Below are 11946 nucleotides of genomic sequence, written 5' to 3'. Positions count from 1 at the left end.
AGCAGACTCATCCCACTTCTCAGTTCAGTATCTTTAAAACATGCCATCATCATGCGCTCATTTCTGTCTTGGAATACACATCACAAAGTCTTGCTGTTGTAGTTCCACCATTATACAAAAACACAGCTGTTCATATTACCTGAATTGGCCAACTATTGTGGCCATGCTTACTGGCTAAAGCGACACTGGCCCAAATTAGATATGGTCAAAAGTAGACATAATGTGGACAGGTTGATTGGTTAATTTGTCTATTCACCCAAGCTGAGGATTTTAGATTGGAGCAAGGTTCTTTATGTATAAGCATGAATATATGAACTATTTGCAAACAAAAGTGAGTGAACCAGCAATTGAACAAGTGAGAGAGAGAGAGAGAGAGAGAGAGAGAGAGAGAGAGAGAGAGAGAGAGAGAGAGAGAGAGAGAGAGAGAGAATCAGACAGAGACAGAGAGAGACTTGCAAAAATCAAGTGACTGGACTGTGCATCTTATTTTCTACATGATGACTCCAAAGTTCCAACAAAGAACATCATGAAAGAGACCCCCCACCTCCACCCCCTTTCCCCCAAATAAAGGAACATCTCAAAACAGCAACAATTTTTCAGTGTTATGTACAGGTTACATATGGTCTTATTTGTTTGCACTGGAGCAAGCAAAACATGTTCAATTATCAATCCCTCAGTGCAGACACACACACACACACACACACACACACACACACACACACACACACACACATATATATATATATATATATATATATATATACCATTTGCCAAAAATCTTCACTTTAATTTTTTCATATTCAATTAATTAAACACACGCACACATGTATGCACATGCACACACACACTTGCAAATCTGCTAACTTTTCTTCTCTTTAGAAACAAAACAAAACAAAAAAAATCCGATTTTCACAGTCAACAGAAAATTCCGGTGATCTTCAGCCCAAACAAACCAACAGCTTTTTATTCTGTTTACTTTCTTGTTGTTGTAAGCATTCCATCACTTGCTTGCAGACACAAAGCTTTGTTTCCAGACCACTGCAGATAAAAACAAGACCTCTGGGCACAACAGTGCAAAATGAAACTACATTCTCAGAATCCCTGATCACTGACCCAAGCATGGCTTGCTGCTGGTGTATGACATTGTTTGACAGTGTTGCTTTATTGTCAAGCCGACCACACAGGGCCATTTTAGGACTGCTCAACTAAAAGGAGGAGTTTGTATTATAATCCGTGTTTGGTGATACATATACTTACCATGTCAAACTGATGCAAACTACGCCTATCGGTTTGCTCTGCTTGGCCAAATTACGCATGGCTAACAGTGAAAAGATGACCCATCTTGCCCGGTCCGCTCTTAGCCAATCAAACGCCTCTAAAAGCTACAAGCGCTGAATCATACTAAATAAGAAATTCAACTGCGTTAAACATAAAGCTCTGTCAAATCTGAAAAAAGAAGAAGAGGAAGAAAAAAGAAAAAAACCTCTGCAAAACAATGCAGTTCATGATGAATTAACTTAACCCATTCAGCTCCTCAAGGCAAAGAAGACTTAGGCTGGGCTGAGAATGTCAAGCTTTCGGCTCATTTCATCATCCCCAGATCATTATAAAAATACCCCAGCAACAACAACAACAAAAAACCCATAATTACTGGAGTGACAGTCATCCCCATGACAGTCCACAAAGACAGCAGGTGCTTCTGGTCCAGTCTACAGTGTTCGCTTTTTCACAGCCAGACAGAAAGTACAACCAGGACAACATGCTTCAAGGTGTTTGAAACCTCCCGCTGTGGGCCTTTCTCCACTGGACTTCAGCGTGAAACCTGCTGTTCACACACACACTGATTATCTCCCTGAAAACATGGTCACCCACACTCCAATCTGGGATTGATCTTATTTCATTTTGCTTTTCTATCACTTTTTCTCCTTGATTCATACTGGATGGATTATCAAGAAATGGTTTTCTGGAGAGGCATTTTTGTATTTGCACCAGTCGACACATAATCTACCATGACTACTGAAATGAGATACACAGCTGCATTGCTATATAGTGACAGATTTCAAAACTACTGTTCTTATGATACAACTGCAAAAAACAACAACAGATGTTGTTGACTGAGAGTCACAATCGTATTCAGGGTGTCATGAAATTGAAAAAAGAAAGAAAAAGAACAAGAACAGTGTTGGTTTTTTTTACCAGTCAGGTCACAAGTGACAGCCTTGCTTACCACTACATATAAAAACAAAACATAATGTGTCATAGAGATGTGCAGTAGTTGTGCCAGGAGTGCTAAAACAACTACAACTGCTACATCTACTACTGGTATCTTGAGGAGATTATCATGATTTTTTTTTCAGGGCATACCATTTAGATGTGTATACATTGTACCAGATGAAACATTCCTTACACATTTATAAAGAAGAGAAGAAATATCTATAACTAATACTTTTCATATCAGCACATCACAAATTATATCAGAGAAAGCAAGAGAACAGTGTAACTGTATCTTCTGAAGACAGACCTGCTTTAGGCAGTACGCATTTTCTTTATTTTTATACACATATATAAACCTACCACTTGCAGCATTTAAACATTAAATATCATCCATAAAACAGGACATTTACTGTCAATGAATACTGCGCCACAATGCAATGTATAAAACATTACATTCAATGTTAAAGAATGCTAGGCCAGACTGAAGTCAATGAAACATGTTACATTCAGTGTTTAACCCATTCAATCGTGGGAACTTTAAAGCCTCGGCAGTCTTCCCTGCCATTCTGATGCGGTAAAAATAAAAAAATGACACTGAAATCGACCAGTTTTTCCTTCAAATTAACACACGTTGACAAAGCCATAATCAACCAGTTTTTCCTTCAAATTAACACACGTTGACAAAGCCATAATCGACCAGTTTTTCCTTCAAATTAACGCACGTTGACAAAGCCATAATCGACCAGTTTTTCCTTCAAATCAACACACGTTGACAAAGCCATAATCGACCAGTTTTTCCTTCAAATCAACACACATTGACAAAGCCATAATTGACCAGTTTTTCCTTCAAATCAACACACATTGACAAAGCCATAATCGACCAGTTTTTCCTTCAAATCAACACACATTGACAAAGCCAAAGATACTATAAGTTAGTTCCCTTTGCTAGCAGTTCACGGATGTGTAGGAAGATGGAAACCGTTTTAATGAAGCAATTGTGATGCCCTAGCAATACTCAGGCACAGGGTTGAATGCATTAACAATGCTATGACACTGTAATCTATAAAACATAACTTCAGTGTTAATGAATGTTACATGGCACTGTAATCCATGGAACATTTCACAGAACAGACTCCATGCTAGTTACAGTGTCATCATTATTAGATATAATAATAATAATAATAATAATAATAAAAAGAAAATGGAATGTGTTGCCAGCATGATGTATCCTGTAACAGCTACAGTGTACATCTTACACATCAAATGCAACATTCGTCCAATATCACCGACAGCATCTGCACAAATGCTGCAAACAGGACCCATCACATGAACCACTGTCACTGTTACGTCAGTGTGCAAACAGTACAGACATGACAATCAACATGAAACTGGTGAATTAACATGACAGTCATGAAGGATCACATGATAAACACTGTGAACATGACATTTCCCACATGGCAGCCACAAAAACACTGAGAACAGGACAGATCTAATAAAGAGCATCTGCTGATGTGATGGCTGCATGTATAGGACAAAGACTGTACAAAGCTAGACAAATGTGAGAAATGTGACACCAGTAAGTAATGGCGAAAACATCACAAACCAGTAACAGCATGCTAAGCTGTTCAACTATATGTCACATAATGATAAACACATACTAAGATGGGAGCATTTCAACAAATACCTCAGATAAACTGTACAAGCACAACAAACATGTGATGAAGCAGACAGAAACTGTACAGTTATCACAAACACTGACATCTCCTCAATGCAGAACAAGACCAATGCAGCAGCAATGGTCATGAAATCTTCCTGAAACAAGATTATGACACTGGTTCTAAGTTACAGAGATTTGTTTCATAACACCATATTCCACATCATAAGTGCTGGCCGCTGGAAAGACAATTAACTGACTCCTGATATATTGAACAAAATGAGATAAATCTGTTGCTGATGGAATAATGAAGACAACTCTTCATCAGAAAATGGACATAGCATAGTGACACAGTCCTGCATGCTTAACACCTGATGCACAACTTTCTGCTTTTGTTCTGTCTCCTGGCATACAATGGCCTGAGATTACATAGACTTTGTTCTGACAAATAATTCAACAATCTTATACATGTTAATCCATAAAAGTAAGTATAGATTTGATCCTCCAAAAGCCACACTGAAGGGAACAGGCATTGGAGTCAAGCGTGAGCTTTTCTGACCTGTGGTTATGTAAATGAGCATGTATTATTAGCTGTATCAATCAAAGACCATAAATGATTAGTAGAACAGAACTATAGAACAGTAATATATCTATGCATGAAGAATTAATGTCACAGCCAAATGAAGTTGGTTGCATACATACTTCAAACAAAACGTCACACAACATGTAGGAAATACACTAGAGTGGGCAAAGACAGTAATCAAATAAAAATAATTCTGGACTGACATTCTGAACCTTTCAGCTTTTCACGGACCAGTCTCTCGAACACCTCCATGGCCCGCTGTGACTTGCGTATGTGACTCTTGCTGATGTTGAGCACGTTGGCCGAGCGGCTGGCAGAGGGGCGGGGTACAGTCAGTGCAGACATCTTCAGCTTGAAGCGGGTGAAGGCAGTGCCGTCCTGATGGCTGACCGAGGGATCCTGAGCCGCGCTGTCTGCAGCCTGCTGTTGCAGCATCAGAGCGTTGTCGCTGAGTGAGGTCTTCATGTGGGGGTGCTGCATCTGCTGAGATTTGTGCAGAATGGCCGCCACCTCCTCCTCCTCCAGCACACAGTAGCTGTCCTCGTCGCTGATCTGACCGACCTGCACCTTGACGTTCATGTCCTCACAACTGCTGGACTTCCTCAGCCTGCCTGGCACGGGTCTCATCACCACCCTGCTGGTTTCACTCTCCTCCTCTGCTCTCTTCTCCTGCTGCTGTCCTTCTTCATCACACACTTCGACGGGATCAGGTGATGCGGTTTTTGAAGTGGTTTTGGCTTCAGTTCTGTTTTCTGCAGATAATGCTGTGGAGGGTGGCTGGGGCTCAGCTGCAGTGGAAGAATCCATGTGACTGTCCGTGTCAAAGTCCAGGTCGAGAGACTGGCGCACTGTCTTGTCCCATTTGAAGGAGGACACCAACAGGTGGGTAGGGCTCGTGGCCAGGATGCCGCAGCTGTCCAGGTTGATCTCCTGCCAGTCCTTCTTCAGCTTCACCATCACCTTGTGTGGAGCCTTGGTGTCCTGGCTGCCAGGCTCTTTGTTCTCTCCTGACTCTGTGTCTTTACCATCATCCTCTCCGGCCTCTTCTTGCCCTGCGCTGCTGTTGTTGCATTCGTCCAGTGCATAGGTCATGTCTAGGTCAGCACTCTTCCGCCTCCCTGTCCCATCCCCATGACTGACACGGCTTTGACCTGCCACCTCTGACCTCTCCACGCCTTCCCCTCTCTTTACGTTTCCATCCGCTGGCTCCACTTGCTGCCGAAGCTGTCGAAGGGGGTTGAAGGTGGACAGGTTGACCTTGATGTTGGGTTTCAGCAAGGCCAGGTTCTTGGCTGAGGTCTTCACAGAGAACTGGGACAGCAAGTTCAGGGCGTTGGCCGCAGCACGCTGAGGGGACAGTAAAGGAGAGCGGCTAGGGGAAGGCTGTGGGGACCTGGCTGGAGACCTTTGTGGAGACCTTTGTGGGGACCTTTGAGGAGACCTTTGAGGAGGCAGTCTGTGGTGCTCCTGGTGAGGGTCAGAGTCCACAGACAGCAGGTTGCTGTCACCGGTGGGGAGCGGTGAGGGGAACTTGAGGTCCTCGGAGCGCATGTCGGCAGACACATCTCGGGGGAGGTGGATGGAAGCCAGGGAGTTCTCATGCTGCTGCTGATGCACGTCCACCACGTCAGGGTGAGGCTGGCTCTTCTTCCTGCACACACCGGTCACCACCCTGTGGTCAGTGAAAAGACCAGGCAACAGTGCTGTAGTATTAGTAGTCTTCAAATTTACGTCTTTCCATTCAAAGCTACAGTTTTCTTCTTCCTCTTCGTTCGTAGGCTGAGATTCCCACATTCACTCGTATACATGAGTGGGTTTTTACACGTATGTCTGTTTTCACCTACATCGTGTAGGCAGTCATGCTCTTTTTTCATGGCGTGCATACCAGGTATGTTCTTGTTTTCACAACCCACCGAACGATGACAAGGATTACAGGATCTTTAATATGCGTATTTGATTTTCTGCATGTGTATACACATGAAGAGGGTTCAGGCACTAGCAGGTCTGCAGAGCTGTTGACCTGGGAGACTGGAAAAATCTCTGCCCTTTATCCAGCGGGTGATGTGACCAGGATTCAATCCTGGGACCCTCAGATTGAAAATCCAACATTTTGACCATGCAGTTGTTGGGCCCATCAGTGATGTTAGAAGGGGAAGTGGAGGGTGGGGTTGGTGGTCAGGACAGGGGGTGGGGGTCAGGGGTGGGGGTGGGGTGGGGCAGGGTGGGCAGGGGGTGGGGGTGGGGCAGGGGGGTGGGGTGGCAGGGGGTGGGGGTGGGGCAGGGGGTGGGGGTCAGGGGTGAGGCAGGGGGTGGGGGTTGGGGCAGGGGGTGGGGGTCAGGGGTGAGGCAGAGGGTGGGGGTGGGGTCAGGGCTGGGGGTGGGGGTCAGGGGTGGGGGTGGGGCAGTGGGAGCAGGAAAAAGGATGAGGAGAGGGGAAACGTGTGACTGTGTATGAGCATGCATGCTTATGTGTGTGCGTACATGTGTGTGTATATGTGTCTGTGTATGAGTGCATATGCGTGTGTGTGTGTGAGTGAGTGTGTGTGTGTGTGAGTGTGTGTGTGTGTGTGAATGTGTGTGTGTGTGTGTGTGTGAGAGAGAGAGAGAGAGAGAGAGAGAGAGAGAGAGAGAGAGAGAGAGAGAGAGAGAGAGAGAGAGAGAGTGCGCAAGCTGATTCATTTGTTTCAGAATCAAAACAAAAAAATAAGGAACATAAGGAAAATAACGAGAGAAAAAAACAACAACAACAACAACCCAAAATGAAACAAAAAACAAACTTAACATCAAGCAACAGGTTCCTTCAGGACTACACAGCAATCCTTCTGCAATATCAGACAATATCTTAAAACGACAAAGACTACAATCCACAGAGCAGCACCGGCACACAGATACATATCTGTTCCTATACAGTGCACTGCCACTGGCTGCACAGTCACAACCCCGCTTAACATCACACAAAATGATACATTCATGAACCTTTGAAATGACAGACACACCTTCAGCTTGCTGTTTAATCGCATCCATTTCTTTTCAAGTCCATCTTGTATGTAAGTTACACTGAGTTGGAATACCAAGCAACATGCTGCACACTGCTGCTCAAACACTGCTTCTCAAGTTTCAATTATCTTTTCACTCCTATTGGAGTATGGAGGGTTACTGCAAAATAAACTTTTCATGCCCAGAACAAACATTTCCAAATACACAACAATGTCACACAAAAGTTGAGAAAACACAAATGTAGTTTAACTCCAAAAGTATAACTAGGCAACATTTGCAAATCTAATCATCTTACTTACAGCTAAAATGACTTTTTTGCCTCCTTTGAGCATATTACAAAAATTAAAAACCAATTTTGGAGACAAATATTTTTCTTACACATGAATTTTTCATTATGTGAGATCATTCTCATGTATCATCACAGTTATCTTTATGATGACTAGAACTGGACACTACTGTATCATCAAAGATGATAACTTATGTTTGAATATCATTACTGGATGTTTGAATTTCATGAACGGAAATATTTGTTTCGCTTTAAGAAAATAATAGTAAAAAACAAAACAAAAAAAACAACAACAAACCCATCAATGAAATGAAAATAAAAAAAAAGGGTGGGGGAAGGGCACTAATTGAATTATACCTCTGGAAGTTAATCTAATGAGTTATCTCCCTTAGACAACGCCATGAGGAAACAGGACAAGGAAAAGACAAAAGAGAAGAAGAAAAAAAACGAACAAAACACTATGTGCCAGTGAAAGGAACATGTTTTCAAAATTCTATCAGTTTTCCCACAATCATTGAATGCTAAATCAAAATTATTTACCTGCTCCTGTTACCATTGCTAAATATTCAAAAAAGCTTCTTTTACTAAATGTGTCTGCATGTTTTCAAAGTTCCTATTGTTCTAATTTAAAACAAGACACTCTTGAAATCATAAACAGTAAACTCTGCATCCCCAACACTTCGATATTCCATCGCTTGAGCAAGCACTTGCCATTCTCAAAAGAAAAAAAAAAAGAAAGAAAAGTAAAGAAAAAATCAACAGAGGGTGGTGCAGTGCGGTGATGCACTCTCCCTGGGGAGAGCAGCCCAATTTTCGCTCAGAGAAATCTGTTCTGACAAATAGTAATGCAATACAGTTCAATGCAACATAATACAATATGATACAATACAATACATAGAAAAAAGCTTAATTGAATCTATACACTTCTAAATTCTCTCTCTCTCTGGATCTGAAGTACACAGACACACACCAGAAGAAGACAAAAAATACAATGCAACACATTTATTATAACAACAGAACACACACACACACACACACACACACACACACACACACACACAAATACACACACACACACACAATCACCAACACCAACACCATAAAGCATTAAGAATAAAGCTGACTGAAGTTTTTTTCAAGTCTTGTCTGCAACAAACACGAAGACGTCAATCTTGCTGAATAGGTAAGTGTTGTTCAAACTGTTTCACCTGTCAAGTTTGTTGCGCTCACTGACTGGCAGCTCCAGCTTCAGTATCTCCTGAGCAGCAACAAATGTGTGAGCAATGGCCCTCAGTGACTCTGTGGAGACAGCATTGTCATCACATCAATATGTGAATGCACCAACACACATACTGAAGGACATAATTATACACGTACGCAAACACACACACACACACACACACTAGCGTGTGCTCTCTCTCTCTCCCTCTACCCTCTTTATTTCTCTCTCTTGTACAATGCAAAAAATTATTTAAAAAAAAAAGTATCCAAAAGAAACTAATTCTTTAAAAGAAATAGTTGATAAAAAAAAAAATGACTGTGAAATATACATAGCTGTTCATGATTAGAATCTTTTCTTTTCTTTCTTTTTTTAATGCCAGAAAAAAAAATGTTGGAGAAGTGAATCCAAACGTTTTTGCTTTTAATCTTTTATCATAAAACAAAGTTTCTACTCCTCACAGTCATTCACTGGGGGGGAAGGAGGGAGAGAGCGTGTGGGGGAGGGGGGGGGGAAGAGAATCACTCTGTTAACAACGTGTTTATTTGATTTTTCAGACTCATGTTTCTGCATCACCACCACAAAAAAACAGGAACAACAAACAACGACAAAAAAAACAAACACACTCACTGGAATTAACCTAGCAATCCAAATGTTGGAAGCATTCTGAAAACTGGGCCCTCCTTCCCCTTCCTATCCCCCCACAGTCACTAAAAGTAAAAGTCTTCAGTCATGCCCCCTCCCTCCATACAGTCCCCACCGCCCCCCAATCCCTCCCAACCCCCCATACACAGTAGCACCCTCTTCCAACTCACACACACACACACACAGACTCTCTCTCTCTCTCTGTCTTACACAAACACACACACAACACATACACACACTCACTCTCTCTGTCTCTCTCTCTCACACACACACTCTCTCTGTGTTTCTCTCTCTCTCTCTCTCTCTCTCTCACACACACACACACACACACACACACACACACACACACACACACACACACACACCTTTAGCTTCCTCCTGGTTCCTGACAGCCACCATCAGGTTGTTGAAGAGCCGCACACTGGGGATGCGGAAGGTGTGGAAGAAGCCCTCGCTGGCAAAGTGCCGGTAGTGGACTCGCAGGCAGGCGAAGCGAGACTTGAACATGGCTGGCTCTGACCCTGAACAGCGACAGGTTCATCACACAAGCACAAAACTTATTTATAAATCATCACAGGGCTAGGGGCTCACGGGTGAACACTGAGACTTTCAGTTTGAGACAAAAGACACTGGTAATTATGCCAACAAACAGACAAACAAACAAACAAAACAACAAAACGAAACAAAAACAAACAAAAGACGGTCTGCACGCTACTCACTTAGAAATATAAAGTACATGGTTGTGTTAATATCTGCATGTGCGTACAGAAGTATGGTAACAAAACGCACACACACACACACACACACACACACACACACACACACACACACACTCACACATGCTCACATGTGCAAACACACACACGTGCATGCACTGGCACGCACACAGAGGCGCGCAAGCACACACACACACACACACACACACACACACACACACACACACACACTATCACAACAACCAAACTAACCCGCTAATTGCTACATCACGATCCCCATCATCCTCTGAACTCAGCACCTCACCTCCACCACGAACCACAGCCACAACCACTACCATTCTGTCTTCTTCATCTTCTCCTTCGTTCGTGGTCTGCAACTCCCACGTTCACTCGTATGTACACGAGTGGGCTTTTACGTGCATGACCGTTTTTTTTACCCCGCCATGTAGGCAGCCCTACTCCATTTTCGGGGGGTATTCTGTCATCATACGGCGAGGCTTACCGATTTCCAAGCGCTCTACATCCTCCAGGAAAATCCTCTGGTACTGCTTCACCTGCTCTTCTTCATCATCAAACCTGTTGGGCAGGCAAAATCATATGCATCATCATCATCATCATCATGTGCGTGCGTCCTCTGGTAAAAATCCTGTAGTCCGAGCTTACGTGTGTGCGCCTCTTTGTGTGTGTGTGTGTGTGTGTGTGTGTGTGTGTGTGTGTGTGTGTGTGTGTGCGTATGTGTGTTTGCGCATGTGAGCATGTGTGTGTACAGTACATTCGCAGTCAGAGGGGTGTGGGTGGTGAGAAGAGAGAGAGAGAGAGAGAGAGAGACAGACAGACAGACAGACACACAGACACACACACACACACACACACACACCAGACAGAAAGAAATGCTTACTACAGAGGCACAGAGAGAGAGAGACAGAGCAAATAGACATACAGACAGAGACAAAAACACAGACAGTAAGGCAGAAAGAAGGCAAAATAATCCTCACATTCTTGCATTCACGGCTGCATGCAAACACCATCAACAGAAAGGGAGAGGTAGAGAGAAAGGTAGAGAGGAGAGAGATAGAGGTAGAGAGCGAGAGAGACAAAGAGAGACGAAAAGACAGAGAGACAAAGAGAGAGAGGAGAGAGAGAGACAAAGAGAGACAAAGAGAGAGAGAGAGAGAGAAGAGGCATCACATAACGACAGACAGCTCACCAAGCGACGTAGACAGACCGCTGGCTGAGCAGAAGGATGACGTCCATCTCCTGGCGATCTGGGTCCCCCACCCTGCCCACACAGCCACACTGTCACTTCTTTACTGGCCACACAACCACACTGTCACTTCCTTCCTGCCCACACAACCGCACTGTCACTTCCTTCCTGCCCACACAGCCACACTGTCACTTCTTTACTGCCCACACAACCACACTGTCACTTCCTTCCTGGCTTCATCCCCCCCCACCCCCACCCTGCCCACACAGCCACACTGTCACTTCCTTCCTGCCCACACAACCACACTGTCACTTCTTTCCTGCCCACACAGCCACACTGTCACTTCTTACTGGCCACACAGTCACTTCTTTACTGGCCACACAGTCACTTCTTTACTGGCCACACAGTCACTTCTTTACTGGCCACAC

General features: G+C 43.6%; 1 protein-coding gene across 1 annotated transcript in view; it reads right to left on the bottom strand.

The window, feature by feature from the left end:
• Positions 1-713: 713 nt before the first annotated feature.
• The window catches only part of LOC143297706 (phosphatidylinositide phosphatase SAC2-like), a 282281-nt gene continuing 271048 nt past the window's right edge, over positions 714-11946 (bottom strand). The window contains exons 16-20 of the mRNA XM_076610130.1: positions 11522-11593; positions 10817-10890; positions 9964-10119; positions 8943-9033; positions 714-6102 (exon numbers count right to left, since the gene is read on the bottom strand). Coding sequence (XP_076466245.1) covers positions 4629-6102; positions 8943-9033; positions 9964-10119; positions 10817-10890; positions 11522-11593 — 1867 coding nt within the window. The 3' untranslated portion in view covers positions 714-4628. The remainder of the gene's footprint in view (positions 6103-8942; positions 9034-9963; positions 10120-10816; positions 10891-11521; positions 11594-11946) is intronic.

Source organism: Babylonia areolata, chromosome 2, assembly GCF_041734735.1.
Source record: "Babylonia areolata isolate BAREFJ2019XMU chromosome 2, ASM4173473v1, whole genome shotgun sequence".
Classification (NCBI taxonomy): Eukaryota; Metazoa; Mollusca; class Gastropoda; order Neogastropoda; family Buccinidae; genus Babylonia; species Babylonia areolata.
The sequence above is the reverse complement of the archived record's forward strand: the minus strand, read 5'-3'. Positions and strand labels throughout refer to the sequence as shown.